The sequence below is a fragment of the Nothoprocta perdicaria genome, unplaced genomic scaffold (assembly GCF_003342845.1).
Source record: "Nothoprocta perdicaria isolate Ctin4 unplaced genomic scaffold, notPer1 scaffold_39, whole genome shotgun sequence".
Lineage (NCBI taxonomy): Eukaryota > Metazoa > Chordata > Aves > Tinamiformes > Tinamidae > Nothoprocta > Nothoprocta perdicaria.
Genome location: NW_020455632.1, coordinates 1,012,210 through 1,029,405, shown reverse-complemented (window position 1 = coordinate 1,029,405; position 17,196 = coordinate 1,012,210). Strand labels below are relative to the sequence as shown.

The 17,196-nt window shown below is 37.8% G+C and overlaps 1 protein-coding gene across 1 annotated transcript; it reads left to right on the top strand.

Annotated features, from left to right (window-relative positions):
* The first annotated feature begins 341 nt into the window (after positions 1–341).
* Positions 342–16,423, top strand: GCFC2 (GC-rich sequence DNA-binding factor 2). The gene is made up of 18 exons (XM_026044883.1): positions 342–612; positions 836–946; positions 1,785–1,880; positions 2,595–2,813; positions 3,578–3,663; positions 4,934–5,049; positions 6,493–6,679; positions 7,378–7,501; positions 8,671–8,749; positions 8,917–9,029; positions 9,791–9,990; positions 10,715–10,868; positions 11,153–11,274; positions 11,992–12,068; positions 12,922–12,988; positions 14,131–14,277; positions 14,629–14,753; positions 15,420–16,423. The coding sequence occupies exons 1-18, from the start codon at positions 342–344 to the stop codon at positions 15,532–15,534; spliced, it is 2,409 nt and encodes an 802-aa protein (XP_025900668.1). The 3' UTR covers positions 15,535–16,423.
* The last annotated feature ends 773 nt before the right edge of the window (positions 16,424–17,196 follow it).

Genomic DNA, 17,196 nt, shown 5'->3' with positions numbered 1-17,196 from the left:
RGGACACCATGACCTTCCTTGCAGGACTTGTGGTTTCATTGGTAACTTCTTTTACACACATCTCATCCAGCACAGCTCAAGTCAGCACTAAAGAGCCGCAGAAAGGAAGGGGAAAAAACACAAACATAAAACGTCAGGAATTAACCCATGCATGACGCAACCGCCACACACCAGCCCCTCCTCCTCCCCTTAGGGGTTAACCGCGAGGACCCGCCCCTTCACCTCATTGGTCAGCCGCCCCTAGCTCCGCCCACCTGCGGGCGGGCGAGGCGCCCCGGGAGGGGGCGCTGCGCATGCGCGCTAAGGAGGCGCCGCGGCCGTTGCCGGCCGTTACCGGCGCCATGTTCCGGCGCCCCCCGCGGAACTTCCGCGCACGGCGGCGTGCGGCGTTTAGCGATGGCAGCGACGAGGAGGAGCAGGAGCTGCCGCCGCCGCCTGTCCCCGGCAGCGACTCGGAGCAGGGAGCGGAGTCTGAGGAGGAGCCCGGCCCGTCACCGCCGCGGGAGCCGCCGGGCAGCCCCGCGGGCCAAGGCGGAGAGGCGGCCGGGGCGCGAGGGCCGCGCCTCGCCGGGAGGGCTTTGCTCAGCTTCGGCGGCGAGGAGGAGCGGGAAGGTGAGCGGGGAGCAACGCCTGCCCCTGGGGAGCGAGCGAGCTCACCAGCCGCGGGGTGGCGTCTCTGCCCTCAGGCCCCAATGGTCTTAAAAGGGAGGGGTGAGGAGAGACCCTTGTATGCTGTGGACACTATATAAATCACAGAAAGAAAACTAAATGTCTGAATTATGTGGCTTTCCTTTTCAAAAACATTAACTGAATCATTTTTCTTTAATGTGGATAGATGATGAAGAGCTCTTCAAAATTAAAAAGCCATCCTTCAGTGAAGTGACTTTCAGGATTCAAAAGAAGGAAAGTCTGCCGTCCCCAGAGAGAGAAATTGAGGAAAGCAAAAGTAAGTATTTCAATTAAAAGGAATTTTCTTGATTGGTTACATGAAAACTATTTTGAAATTGTTAAATGGGAATGTTATGCAACTGTTGCTGTTAGGTGTCTTTTATTTATTAATTAACCATGAAGAAAAAGTGCATAAAGTAATATAAACTATCTTGAGATCGGAAATATTTTCTGTAAGAGATTGTGATTTGGATCAGGTGTGTGTGCATGTTATATATAAACCTGTTGTCCTCCTACTAAATATCCGCCCCTGCCATGAATTCTTACAAAAGTGTAAGTCAAACTTTGTTTCAATGAACACTGCATTGTGTTTAGTAAGCTGATGACTTATTAAAGATATAGTAGCAGACAAAAACACTTTTTTTTTTTTTTTTTTGGATAAAAATTTTTTAAGCTAATTGAAGACAAGTAAATATAAAACACTAGCATGCAGATGACATTTTAATGTGAKCCTTAGGAAGCAGGCTTCATATTAAAAATAGCTTCTAAATAAAATTCACAAAGTCAAGAGATGAACCAAACAGACTGTGAGCTATCAGAGTGTTAGGTGTGATCTAATAGCTTGTGTAGCTGTTTCTGTGCTTGTGATTGTGCTCAGGGTGTATGTGCCCTGTCTCTCAGAAGATTGTACATGTTTAGATCGAACACACATTCCTGACTCATGAACAGTGAACTCGGAACGTGGGAAGACTTAATGTGTTTTGATTAGGGCAGGTAGAGGTAGACAAGCAACTAGTGTTTGCGTTATGGTCTAGGTAGCTACTAATAACCAGTTTTGATACATTGCCTTATGGCCGCTGATGAAGAAATCACGTCTGTTTTTTTCTTTCATACAGAAGCTGATGACACTGAAGTTCCTCCCGAAGAAGAGGAGGAAGATGAGACTCATTCTTCCCTTAGCGAGGATGGCAACAACAGCTCAGACTCAGAAAGTGAGTCCAGCCCTTCAGAGAGAAGGAAGCATTTATCAGCAGGTTTAGTTCTGGGCTTTTTTTTTTTTTTTAAGTATTTGTAGAACGTTTTTCATTTGAAATATATAACAAGATGGTTGAGATGGAACCCACTCAACTTGAGTCATGTAAAGGCTGTTTCTCATCTGAAAACAAAGTGGCAGTTTCACACCCAAGGAGCATTTCCTTGTATGTGTTTTGACATTCCTATAAGGATAAGTTGAATTCCCTAGCCTTTTCGGGGGGATTGATTATAAAGTTGTTTACGTTACTGGCTAGTAACTGGCTAAATTTAGAGGAGATGAATTCTCTTCACATAACATTTAGGTTTTTTATCAAAATTATCAAGCATGATATTCTGCCCTAGCCATGTGATTTGGAATAACTTCATGAAAGAAAGTAAAAGCACTGTATTGAAGAGAAAGAACATAAGAAGCAGGAGAACATGGGAATAAGAAAAAAATGCCTCTACTAGAGAAGGCTCAGCTGCAGAACTGTTTAAAGAGAAACAAAGGCATTAAAGGCAGAGTCACTTCTTTGTTTGATCCTAAAGTTATTTTGCGTTTCACAGAAAAATATCTTGGGTGTCTCATGCTCAAAATTAAACAATGAGCTTGTTATAGTGATTGTGGTCATTAGGAGCAATGTGTGTGTTGGTTTTCGTCTTTTGCTTAGATTTTTCTTTCTTTGATCCAGGCAATATCCCTGATGCAGGTAGCATTGAGGCTGCTCGAAGGAAGSGTCACTTAGCCAGGACCCAAGCTGATTATCTGCCCTTGCATGTTTTGAACAATCAACATGTGTCTCAGCGAAGAGCAAGCTCTGATTTAGAGAGCGAAGATGACACTGATATGCATCATCTCAATTTTGCTCCTAAAGCAAGAACTCTTAGACAGAGGATGGCTGAACACCTAGGTGAGTTTGTGCTGTTACTACTGGTGTTTGTCACTTTGTTTTAATAATACTGTCAAGAATGTTGTTGATAACACACCATAATGTCCTGCTCCTCGGGGACCTTGGCAGAAGGTGCTCAAGGTTTATGCCCAAGCAGAACTTGGGTTAGGTGGGGGGTACTGGGGTACTAGATGATTTGAGAGAACTTCTTCATGTGACTTTTTGGTGGTATTGGCTACAAGTAGCATGTCTTGTAGGAAGACAGCATGCAATGTTCAAAAAATTGCTGTGATACAAGACTGTCTCTCTTCAGAAAGTTTTCTAAAATTTTTCTCCTGCGTCTTAATGTTTGATCTTCTCGGTGCTCTYTCTTCATGGATGTTATGGATGTTCTTAAAGTTGCTGTGCAACAGAACTGTACTTTTATTTATACATATTATATAAAAATTTGAGAAATGAAATGCTTCTAGTGGAAGCATAAAAATCTTATTTATTGTTACTGCAGTAGTAGTTGTCTGAGAATCAGTATRTTGGGGAACTCAACATTGATGCCAATATTAGGAATTCCAAAAGCCATTTCCTGGTATATTYCTTACCATTCAGTTAGGGAATCTTTCATCTGTAGTTTCTTCAACTGCTTTTCTTTTTTGTGCACTTGGTGCTTCCTAGCAATGGCTACAGAAACCATTATTGCTTTTGAGGGAGAAGAGTATGGGAGGGAAAAACAAGATACAGTTACAGGTAATAATGYTTACTTAATTTAATTTTATTTTTTAACTTACCAGTGTCTGTGGATGATGGATCAAGTGAAGATGAAATGCAAATCAGGTGGGAAGAGCARCAGATAAAGAAAGCTGTCAAACTTTCTCAGGTGATCTTTCCTGACCATTGCATATTACCTTTTGCTCTTAGGSAAGAGAGCTTGTTGTGGTGTGCCACCATATCTTCTGTCTTCTAATTGGAGAGGTTTTGAGGAATTTATGTGCTGACTCTTGAAGGAAGAGAGGAGATKAGAAAAAAGGGAAGGTGATACTGGAAATTTCTCCTTTTTCATCTAGGTACTTAGAAAGGAGATGGTATTGTCTGCTTCAAAGGAAAACTCCCTGGAAAAAAATGGAGAATCAAACTTTACCTGATTTTTCACAGTCATGCAAGGGATCTGGAAAGTAAAAATAAGCAGATAACACTCACGCTTACATGATGCAAAACAAAACTGAGGATTTTATTGTACTGAATCTCTGGGTGACAGTCTCTGAGGGCCCCTTCTTAGGGTTCTGCAGGATTTTGTCATGTCATTTCATTCATCATGTCATTTATTTATTTTGTTAAGATTCTGCAGTTTTGTCAAACAGGAAAATCTGCCTAATCAGTTCTTTTCAGTGTAGTGTGTCACTGAGAAAAAGGCATCCTGTAAAACTGGAGTAGTTAGAGAAGTGGGAGAAAGTTGCATCATCTTGTTGCTGAACTTAAAATCCAATAAGATTGAGTCCTCAACTAGTTGAGGATCTTCATCCTGCGCTTGTTTCTGTGAGAGCCTTAATTTCTCCTGTTCAGGAAATAGTAGAAGACCTTGTTAGTCATGGACTTGATTGATTCAGTTGAGTGTTTTCGGCCAAGATTTTGATTTACTACTAATCTGTTCTAGAACGTAGAATGTTTTGGGAATTTTTGAGCTATAATTGGTTGTACTTTATAGTTGAGCTGTTTGATCAGAATTAAATGCTAGATGGTGGCATTAATACATGTAATGTAAAGAAACCATTTTATTAATTATATATTTATGTTTAGAAAATGGGATTACTCTTTCTACTRTTGATACTACTACTTGGTAGTAGCTTAATACTATGTTTATATTTTAATTAAGATACTAATGAGGTCTTAGTTATCTGTAGAGAAGGATTATGTGTCCTTGCTAACTATGAAAGTYTTCGGGCTGAGAAGAGGAACGTGTGTTAAGTATAACCCATATCATGGACTATTTGGTGCTTTCTATAGTGTATACAAATGATGATCAAGCTTTTTGCTTTTGTGTTGCATAATCATGGAATACATATTAAAATATATTATTTATATTCAGATGATATGTCTTGATAGCTGCAAAAGTAAAAATGATAAAAGTTTGACAGGTTTCCTTCTTGTAGGGTACTTACGATGAAGCTTCTCTGCATAAATCTAAACCAGCCAAACCAAGGTTTGATCCTTCTGTTTCTCTGCCTCCTGTGACCTTGGACATTGTAAAGAAGCGACTGACTGAAAGGTAAATACCGTGTCTGTGAACCTAATTTTTGAGTTGTCCAAGGTTATATTTTGTGACAGAGTAAGAAAAGATGAATTGAGTTTTACTCTAGTTTTTTCCCCTTCCCTTGAACATTAGAAATCCTTGGGTAGTTATTTCATATTCAGTATGCTTGCTGTAATGTCCACTACTACGGTACTATAGAATAATACAAGTTTTGAGTTTTATCTGGCAATGGCACCTTAGTGATGCTTGTATGAAAAAAAGTATATCTTATGTATCTTTGTTTAAGGAGGACTTGGATTTCTCATGTTCTATCACTTAGCCCTATTTTCATTAAATAGAGCTTTAAAAAGTAGAAAGGCAGCACCTTTCTACAATTGCTAGTGTTGCAGCACGAGTGTAGGCACCATGTTATGCTTGCYAATCAAATAAAACTCAAAGCAGGTCAGCTGAAGGACTTCTGTCTCGCAGTTGGTAATCCTAGGTCTTTTCTGGTGGTTCTTATTCCAGCTGCAAAAATACCTGAGCTTTCCCCAAAGCAGCAGTGGATTCACTGCAGCCTATTTAGGCAAACTAGATCCTGCTTTGATTTTTTTGAGTGGACCTCCAAGAGGCTGTGTGAGAAGGACAGCTGGGGTCAGGCATCCCAAGGTAAGCWGTCCATCCTCTCTCAGCAGTGAGAAGCAGCTGTTTAGATAAGTTTAGGCGTGTAACCTTAGAMAGCTGAAACAAATGCCCGCAGTGGACTTACCAGAGAGAACTCAGTGGATGCTTTACTTTGTACAAAATATCCCTAACCTGCTTGTTTAGAAAAGTGGAACTAAACTGGACTAAATATTTTTGTGGATTTTTTTGCCATCATTGCCTACAGGGGAATGAGTTAAATGAAATAGAAATTTAAATAGAGGAACAAGTGTGAAAAATGAAACTATTAATACTACCCAGAGTAGAATAATATTTGGAAAGCAGCAAGAAGGGGAAAAGAWCCTCCTTGACAATAGTAAACTCTATAAAATTGTTTAACTTGATGAAATATTTTTTTTTTGACTTCTGGTGTGCTAGAGAACTTTTTACCATGGTGTCATGTCATGAAGAATGTCTTAGTTGAGCTATTTTCATTGCAAACTCTACTTAAAGCAAATAAAGCAAGCTGTGATCTGCTGCATGGTTCTGTTAAAGGCTTCAGGCTCTATCAAATCGTGCAGTCACTTGGCGCTTGGGTAAAATATTAGTGATTCTTGTAATACTAATGCCACATAAAAATTTGATTCCTGGAAGCACAATGTTGTTTCCACACCTCATCCTTCTGAAAATGTTGGCGTGGTTAAATATGCCAACTCTTTACAGTACAAATACTGTTATTAGCAAAGGCAAAGTTTTATCCGTTTATTTGATTAGGAAGGCACTGTGGGGTTTATGAACTTGGCAGAAGCTTTAGTAGTCTCGATTTTTGTCTTCTAGGATAACATCATTGCAGGATGTGCACCGTGCCCACCAGAGAGAGTATGAAAAATACATGGAGGATGTTGAAAGTTCGAAGGTGTCTGTCCAGGAATTAGAGAAGTCTTCAAATGCGTCCCTGAATTACAAATTCTATCRGGCTATGAAAACATATGTAGAAAACTTGATAAACTGTTTGAATGAAAAGGTATGTATGTGCTGACTGGAGTTTCCTGCAGGTATAATAAACAGATTGTGCTGTATTTGGAGGGGAGAGAGGGTTACATTCACTTCTATRGTCTTATATGCTTTTATTCAGTATTTCATACAAGAAATAATGARGATTTCATGTTAGGATCAAGTTGGGATTGAGTTAGAATAGTGTGAGGATACTTCTCTGTTATTTGCTGTGTTTGCTTCCTGGGTTGCAAATCTTTCCTTTAAATGGAAGGAGGAACACACAGAGACGGGGAGGAGCTGCCTGAAGTGTGCCCTTTGTGAAAGTGAAGTCCTGTTATGCTGTGTTAATGCAATGCAATAAAATGCGTTTGTTATTTCAGTCTTCTTTTGTAGTCTTAGAGAATAAATATTAATATTTCCTTTTATAGCTAATGACTCTTATTTCAGCTCTTTGTATTTTAACCAGCAAAGTAAATCCATCACTAGTGACCTGTTGAATGCTTTTGTGTGAAGTGTTAAGGTAGCTGTATGATAAGCACAAAGCAGGTTTTTTGTATTCTGCAGTTACGCACAACAGCCTGAAAAACTTGACGAGCAGGAGTTTAATTTTCAGTCTGTGATACTTGTAATTTCACTGCTGTATGGAATTCCCCTGGAAACTTTTTTGTTTATTTTGTTTTTGATTTTAATTAATTGACAAATCAATTACTGTTTGCACTATTTCAGCTGGAATACATTAATGAGGTAGAGCTGGCTATGCACGTACTTCTTCAGCAGCGAGCCAGAGCACTACTGAAACGAAGGCACGATGAGCTGAGAAATGAATCTGCTTATATTCAGCATCTGTCAAGTTCGTATAAAGATTAAAATCTTTTTCWTATTGAAATGTTCACTCTTTCTGTGTGAAACGCAGAATCCTTTTTGTGTTGGGGAGTCTAGAAGTGAACCCAGTGGTCCATATGTGGCCTCACCGGAGTTAAGAAAAGGGGAAGGATCTCCTGTTTTCCTTCCACATTGATGTATTGTTTGTATGCACTGCAAATCTTTAGTAGCTCTTATTTTAAAAACCAAAAATCCATTCTAYGGGCTAAAAAAACTCTTAAAACATAAAGACCTCTTTAACTGAGCAGACAAAGCTAACAGCCRAGTAATAGCCAAAATGACTTCAAGCTCTTAGCAGATGAGATTTTGATTATGTGATTAATAGAGATTTTAATTACCTGGTTATTTACCTTCCTTATTATATTTAACATTATTGGAAACATTATTTAACATTATTTAATTATTTAACATTAGTGGAATTATTTAACATTAGTGGAAATGCTATTTTTTTATTGTAGTACTTAAGGATTAGAACACACTTTTGTATATTGAGTGCACATCACCAGCTCATACTGCTACAAATGCATGCCCGTAACAAAGTTTGTTGCTGCTTATTTCTCTGTTGGACTGAATCAGGCTGGGAGTAATTTAGGTCATGTAATCACAGCAAACAGTGCTGATGGGAAACTGTTTCCCAGTGGTAATCGTGGGGAGCTGACTTGTCATCTAATATAAATATTGTGACTGAGAAAATGTGAAGCAGAGTTTTTCCAATCCTTTACATTGTTAGAGTAGCATTGGGATTTGGTTCAAATTTGTAAAATTTCATTTTGGACTCAAAAGCTAAAGGAACGCTAATCCTTACACCTGCCTTTTTGCTCTGCCAAGAACCTATTAGGTGAGGTACTAAATTTTTATAGCATTGCATAAAAACTTATGCTCACTGGTGAGCATTGTAATGTCATCAGACTCAGCGGACTTGGGCCTCTTACCAAGTGCTATAAGGAAAGAACCACATCTGATTATGATGCATCATAACATATTTACTCTGCTTTACACTGGAAATTTACAGTTTTGATCATAAGGTTTTATTTTTTCTTTGGCAGTTTTCCAAATGATGAACAATAGAAAGAAAATATGCTAAGTTGATTATTGTTAACTTTTGTTGTTTTTGTGTGTGTTTTTGTCTCTTGATAGACAGTAATGACAAACCAACAAATGGCAAGTTAGAAGATGCTAAAGAGACTCAGCTTCTGCAAACGTGTGAACACCGAAGGTAACTACTGCACCTTTAGTTGTAGATGTAGCATAACTAAGATATGTCCATTTTAGATTGGTTTCCTGTTATTTATCCATTTTTTTCTCTAAATTATTTTTCAGTACACTTTCTCCTGCTTACCTACATAGGGAAYGATAACTAATCTGATTTCATTCCAAACACAGGACTTGCAGACAGCAAGTGAGAGTGTCTTTGGGAAAAGTTGATCACCATGAAGGTATGTCCAGTGATGATGAGTTCCCTCCACCAGAGATGACTGAGTTCCAGAAAAGAAAAGGTTGGTATACAAGAAGAAAACTTCTTTCTGCTTTTTAAAAAAAGCTTTAGAAAAGTTGAAGAAAATACTGTATTTGAATTGTGTCTAAGTTACACAATAAAAAATAAATGCTTTCAAACAGTTCCTATTAATGGCTTGGAGGGGAAGTATAGATGTATGGTTGTAGGTTTTTCAGTATGATTTTTGTTGTGGTGGCATTGCTCATACCTGGTTATAACCTGAAATAAACTCTACTAGATTATGCCAGAGTTAGTCTGCCATTATTTGATGTAGATTTGTCTTGTAAAACACCTGAAGAATTTTGTATAGTCAGTTTGTTTTCTGAAGGACAGAGTAAATTAAAGGATGTCTTTTTTTATTGTCTTGAATAGGAGGGGAAAAGGCATAAACAATTGGATTCTAAAATTATATTTTATATAGAAAAAAACAGAAAGGTTTTCAGGTCTGAAATTATAGCAGTCATGGTCTAAACCTTGAAAGAAAGATCATGATTCTTGAAAGATGGGTGGTCATATAAGTCTGTGGAATAGTTCATGAACAAACTTGCATTTTTGTGATTGTGTGCCAATATCTATTTTTTGCTTCCTGAAGTCAAATTCTCCATGGAGTCTATTTTAGAATTCGTTTGTTAAACATGCACAAGATAAATGACAACTGTGATTGTATAGATTTCCTATGACCTGTAGACACATAAGTTCTTCACCTTATATGTCAGTAAATGCTGGGTTTTTTTTTGTTTTCTCAATGAATGTTATCTGCAGATGATATTTTAGAGGATAGTAGGAAAATCTTTGAAGATGTTCGTGCAGATTTTTCTGACGTCGGGCAAATCCTGTTGAAATTCCAGGAATGGAAAGAGAAGTGTCCCGACTCCTACTGTGATGCTTACATCAGCTTATGCCTACCAAAGCTTTTAAATCCACTAATCAGAGCTCAGTTAATAAGCTGGAATCCTCTCGAGGTAGGTGCATCAGCATATATCTTAATCAAAAATCCTGTGTGGCATTGCTGACTACTGCCCTACAGTTTCAGTGCAGTACTCAGAAGTGCTGCAGTCCAAGTCTGTTTTGGTTATGGGCCTTAACCATCTCCATAAACCTGTATTTTTCTTTTTCCTTTTTTTTTCTCTTTATTTCTTTTTTTTTTTGTGTCTTTAATGGGTGAGATGTGTGGTTATTGGTGGCGATTTAAATTGTATATCATGAGAAACACTGTCTGCAGTGAAGATGTCTTCACTGGAATTTTTCTCTTTTTTTCGTGGCTAGTATGGGCTTACTGGAACCAAAGATAAGAAAAGTGTCCTGTCTAAAGAAGAAAGTTTTTTTCCTTGTCTTTTTTGTRCATGAATCACTTTTTTTTTCCTATGTTCTAGTACTAAAACCAGATGTAGTTTTTTTCTCAGTTATGCGTAGCACAGTGCATTGGAAAACAATAAAAAGATACTGTGTTTTTCTAAGGTTTTCTTCTTATTATTTTTAGCATGTGGCTGGATTTTTTTGTTTTTAACTTATTTAGTCTAAGCCCCTCTTGCAACTCTTCTGCAAGAAAGTTCCTTAAAGCTGTGGTTGCCAAAATAACTTTCAGGCGTTAATTTCTTACATTACACCTTAAATTGAGTTGTAGGATGTATTTTTGTGTGGAGCGTTTCWGTCAGTTCTGATCAGCTAATAGTAATGATCTTTCAGCAGAATTTCATGGAGTTGGAAGAGATGCCCTGGTTCAGAGCTGTAGAAGAATTCAGTGATGCTAAAAATCTGTCTGAATCAAAAGGTGATGATGATCCTGATCAGACAGTCTTGCCTAGAGTGATTGAAAAAACAATTCTTCCAAAAATTACAGGTATGTTAAGTTTGTCTCAAATGTTCACTGCAGGTGACAATCCAACCTTCAAGACAGTGGTAGTCATCATGGAAGTAGTGGTAGTTATAATTTGGAACAGTATTCCAATATGTAATGATYACCCACTTCCACCGGGTGAGGAGGCTAACGTAGACACATGAGACTGTTGTGAGAAGATTGACCTCTCTAGCATGCAACACAAGTAAATGTTTAATGCTTTGAAACTAGAGCTGGTAACCATTTGTGTGCATCATGATCACAAATTCCTATATATTTTTTTTCAGGGTTTATAAGGAATGTCTGGGATCCTTTATCTACTGCACAGACCAAGAACCTTGTACAGCTTTGCAGTAGCATCTTTGAGAAGCAAGTTTCCTCCAAAAACGAACGCAGTCAAGCAAAAGAGGTAAAAATCTCTGTGGTTCTGGAGGAGTAGGGGAGGAAAAGAAGGATGGACCTTGTGCATTGCATATGCTTTCTGTACGTGCTGCTTCTGTGCACTTAGAGCRTTGTCCTGAAGTTGTTAGTTCTGTTTATTCATTTGTTTTGTCATTTTATAGCAAGGAAAATTCAAAAGTTAAATTTTAATCTCTCAGATGATCCTTACTGAAGGGGGTTGAGCATTATCATTAGACAGAAATCAGCTCCTGTATCTGATAAAAATCTCATGAAGACCTACTCTTGCTCACCTGCAGAAATAACTTTAAAAATTTTAGACTTCTCTTTAAGTATTCTTCAGAAGTTGAACTTAAGTTAGCTCAAGTTATGCTCCAGTGGTCAGCTTTTTAAATTTATAAATTAGTTCCAGAATAGTGAAGACGRCAATTCTTCCTTATTTTGTTCTATAGATTTTTTTATTTTAAAAACCCCAAAGAACAATATTAATTAGCTAGGAAAAAGATTGCTAATCTTTTAGTACTCGTTAACAATTATTTTTGTACAATTAAGTCGATGTGTGATGCACTCTCCCAGCCTGATTCAGGTTTTATTCTGATGTAGATCTAGTGTTTCTCTAGCATCAAAGCCGTGAAGTTGAGTGGACGTTTTGGCTCTTGATCCTGTAAGCAAAAGCTGAAATCTTTCCCTGTGGGGAGACCTTAGTAACTCTTTTCCTCTTTAACAGGACTTGATAAATGCAGTTGTCCTAAGAATGAAGAAGTCTGTAGAGGAAGATGTCTTTATTCCTCTGTATCCTAAAAGGTAAGCTGCTCTGTGGCCTTTTCTCTATTTATTTATTCTTGTACCCTGCTTTTCCACACAAACTTATGAAATACTGTGGACATTGTAAGGGGCAATGGCACAGACATGCCTTCTAGTCTTTTATTAAAGAGAAAGTTATGTGATCCAGCTCATGTTTATGAACCTGCCCTAACAGAAATAACCCCACWCAACTAAGGCTTTTTCGATTGTGTAACTAAGTGCTTTGCAGTAAAGGGGATCCACAAAGTCTTGTTCTGTAATAGTAACTTGTCCGTGGTAGTTCAGGTGTCTGCTTTTTCCTTTTGATTCCTCTTGTTACTAAAATAAAATTTATATTGCTTGTGCTTATAAGTAGGCACTATTTCAGCAATGGGAAATTAGTTGGAGTCTGTGAGAGATCAGATATGTCTAGAAGGGAAACTTTTTGCTAAAACTGATGTGACATAAAGCTAATGTGACATGTGGCATCCAGCCACCCTGTGCCCCGTGCTCTAGATGTCCCTGCTGGAGTGGGGARGTTGGAYTAGATGGGCTCTGGAGGTCCCTTCCAACCCTAACCATTCTATGATAAGCAATACTGCTTGGAGCTGAATCCATGAAATACAGACACAAGTGTTTCCAATTAGTAATTTTATTGGAGCTTATTTTATAGCATTATAATGAATTCAAGTTCACAGATGTTCTCTTAAATCTTTTATTCTGATTGCGCTTATCAATGCTGAAAAATCCCAAACAAATCTTCATTGCTATCTAAGAAATCAGTTATCTGTCTGGCTTGTCAAAAAAAAAAAAAAAACAAAACAAAACAAAACCCACTAAACATCTATTTTACCTTTCTTCTTTCTGTGACCAGTGCAGTGGAAGACAAATTATCTCCATGTTCAAAATTCCAAGAAAGACGGTTTTGGTCAGCTGTTAAGGTAAAGAAAATGCACACAATTTTTCTTTGATAATCATTTTACTTAATATTTTTTGATCAGGAAATACATTTTCATGTGAAAAAATATGTGTGCGTGTGTGTATAAAAAACAATTCCTGAGCATGTTTTTTGGGGGAGAGTACTGGTTGGTCTGAACCAAGAAAGATTCTATGGAAAACGCAGATGCTGGATTGCAGTGTCCCTGTCTTGCTATTTCCCTTGTAGTTCCCTTGTACGGATTTAACAGGCAGCCTTGGGGCTCAAATGCACTGCTTGTTACCATGCTCTGTATTTTACTGATTTACTGATGTGGAAATGCTCTTCTTTATTTGGATTTATACTATTAGCTCATGCAGTTAAATAGAAATGTACTATAAAATACTCAAGTGCATAAAGATRTGATGCTTTGAGTGTATTTTGAGTATGACTATAAAGATGATATTCTGTGACCGTGGGGTAAAACATCCCGAGTTTACCAATTACTTTGCAATTTATCTCTTCTGAGCTAGGGGCAAAAATAGTCAAGTTTCCTGCACATGGTTCAAAAATGACAAGAATTACGAGGAATAAATAGGCAAGAGATGAAGAAAAAAAAGTTTCTGAAATAAAGCACACGCAAAAATCTCTTTTGTGTTTCTCTGGCCCTTGGCTCTGTACCTTTAATTTGCTAGCTTTTTCCGCCCCGCCCTCCCCGCCTTGCACTCTCTCTAAGTTTCTCTTAGAAGTGCATCTCACTTGTTATTGTTCCCTTTTTCTTGCAAGGATTTGTCTTAATGCTCTTTTTCCCTGCTTTCAGGTTTGACYGCCAGCACTTCTGTGGAAAGAATAAAGCCTTTTTGTGTATTTGGGCCTTAGCTTTAGTGATCTATTCAAGGGCAAAGTGTTCTTCCCTGTCTCAGGAAGTTACATACTCATATGAACATACAGTTCATATTCACATATAGTTACTATATAAGGCTTAATAGTGGTTACCTGACAAATAGATACAGTTACAGTAAGTAACAGGGTTACAGTAAGTCTGTGGGGAGTAAATTTTATTTTAAATTGATTGTAACTGAATTGGATAGACCTCATACTATTTTCTTTTAAAACACAGGACTATACTTTTTAGTATACATAGTCTATTTTTCTTCATTAATGCAGCTGCTCTCCAATATTCTTCTGTGGGATGGAATTGTACCAGAAGATACAGTCTGTGATTTAGGACTGAGCAAGTTGCTGAATCGTTACCTCCTTCTGAACCTCTTAAACACACCGCCGGGGCCAGATAACACAGAAAAATGTAATAAGGTAAAAGGTTTTATGTACGTTTGGAAAAGGTGCTGTACTGAAGGTGCTTGCACAAAGAAAGGTTTAGACTGAAAGTGCAATGTAATCATTCAACACTCTAAAAAATTTGTATGACCTTGATGAGTAAAAATTCTTACTGCTTGGTGTTTATTCCAGAATATAAGTTTTTTAAGAGTCGCTTCTTGTAATGATGGTATTTGGCTTAGTTTAAAAGCAAAATAAAACTCCACAATGCTATGAATATTAAACACACTAAAAGAAAAGTCCTTCAGRTGAGGTGGTATGACTTGGTTATGTGTTTGTTATTTATTTACTTATTTTTTTTTTTCCAAATATGCTTTGGTTGAAAAGGTGGTGTCTTGCCTCCCACAAAGATGGTTCCAGAATCTTAAAAGCRGATCAACTCTTCCCCAGCTAACGAACTTCAGCCAGCATTTGTTGCAGTGCGCTCGCACACTGCACAAGAATAACCTCAGGTAGCAGCTCACAGCCCTTTTTCATATGCTTTGTGTCAAATATTTCTAAAATTCATTATGTCTCAAACTTTATACTTAAATGGTGCTTTTATCACAGACATGTATTTATGGCAAGATAAACTGCCAGAGAACGATCCAATTTAATAATGTATACACAATTTCCTTCTGTGCGTGTGTGTGCTTCTTTTAAGACAAGACTTGGGCAGGAATTAAATGCAGGACTTTGGTGACAAAAAGTCAGAGATGTTGTGATGCTACTGTCAGAAAATTAGTGATAGAGAATTGAAAATACTCTGTAGTGACAGAGAATTGTAATGTGTCCTTTCCAAAAAGGATGCATTTCTCTGTGTTTTGACATTTCCAAATCAAGAAGAAACACTAACAAACAGCGTAGCTATTAGGTTATTGAATATTCTAGATAGATCACTTTTAGACTCCATACAATTTGTAATGTAAAAAATGGAAAAACTTGTGCTTTTCTTGTGTAACGTGGTAGCTTGAGACTTGGAGTTTTGGATAGTGTTACTTAGTGTAGCCAAGGTCACCTAATAACTAATCGAGGAAAGATAACCTCGCTAATGAAGAAAGATATTTTAATTACCAAAAAAAATGCTTGAAAGATAAATGCAAAATATGTTAGTAAACTGACTTTTTCCCTTTTTGCAGGGATGAAACAAAAGATGTTGTTGTTCTGTTGGTTAAAGTCAATGCTCTGCATATTGTCGAAGACTTTATTGAAGAGTACAAACTTGAGCACCTTAAATCCATGATTGGAAAATAATTTTTTTTTTTTTAAAGAAAACAATACTTAGATTATCRAAGCAAGCCTGGTGTTCATGCTAAGGTAGTTAATATTCAATTTAATTGATGGACCCTGCCTCAAAGATCTGTTGGGGAGCAGTTGGCTTCACCTTTCTGTTGTTAAATGCACTAGCAGTTTTTACCAGGTTTGTCTTCATCTGGCTCATGAGTTAAAGGAGCCCTTATGGGGAGTTTAAAGCCCTCTGAAATGTATGGAAGTGCTTTATTGCTTTTATCCTTTTGGAAGGATTACAGGAAACATYGGAGTATCTGTGAAGTTAATCATTGTATTGTGAATGAGCTGACAACTTCAGAAGGTATTTCCAAAATATTGCTGCATACTACTTTTTTTTGTCTCAGCAATCATTGGGTTCTAACTTGTCCACAGAGATTTTAGTCGTTTTGGTGGGGTCATCATGAAACTGTCTTTGGTGGGGGGGGAAAAAAGAATGGATAAAGATACAGGGATTTTGACCCTGAATAATAAACTTGGGGAACCAAAGACCAGTGATTTAGCATTTGTGCTTCCCTCGGTGTGCAAATAGGGAATTTCACAGGTGAATTCTGAAGTAAGAAGTTASCCCGGAGAAGGTCTGGGGAAGACCTAATGTATGAGCTGAAGTGAAGATCACATCCCAAGTCCCTTGGATGGAGTCTTGTGCTAAGGACTCTTAGCACAGGCTGGACTTCTGTGCACATGCCTGGGCTACCGCATCATGTTTTACCAGGCTTGCAGCAGCCTGGGAATCTCTTGAGTAGGAGAAGCACAGGAACACTTCTGCAACTCATACTCTAGGCGAGTCATCCTTCTGCTTCCTGAAAAGATTTGCCAAGTCCTGTTTCATCAGATAACACTTCAGTATGTTTTATAGCTCTATATTTATAAAAAATATACTGTATAATTAATCACCAGTCTGATGTACATTTGTATCTTTTTTTCAAGTCTTCTGGGAGTAGATTTGAACGCTTGCAGATTTGTTCCCTGTGGTTTTTGATGTTTTAACATATTCTATATTTTTGTAAAATATTTTAATTGTAAATAACTTTGATACAAGCCACTYTTTGTCTAAAATTTTTAAAATAAGTGTTTTGCTTTTTGTTATTTCTTAAATAAAAATATTTTGTTTAGTCTGTGATTCTTTTAGCAGCTGTTTAATGTGTTACAAGAATGTTGTTTGATGGGGGAAGAAGGTGTCCTCAAGGAAACGTTTCTGTACTTTGGGTGAAGTTGCAAGGAGAGAGTTCACTAATTTTCTCTTAAGACCACAGGCCTTTAACCTTCCTGTTAAACCTTGGTGATTCTTCCCCAAGCTTGCAGCAACTACCAGGGGGGCCTATAGTTTCTCTACCAACTTTTATTCTCAAGTAATTGAGTAATTTATCATTACTTTAGCCTTAAGAATCACTTAATTCTTATGTAATCTGAGGTTTCCTGGGACAGTTACAAACTTCAACTCCCTTCTTTTACTAAATGTGAATTTCTGTTGCTTTTCCTCATGAAGTGTTGCCAGGAACTGTGGAGCAGCTGCTCTGCACACATGTGACTTTGTTACCTTGGTCTTCTCTGAAATAAGAGCAGTTCTGTTGGGGGCCTCAGTGCTGACTAATGTAATAAATACTCTATTGCAGGGTAGCTCTAAAC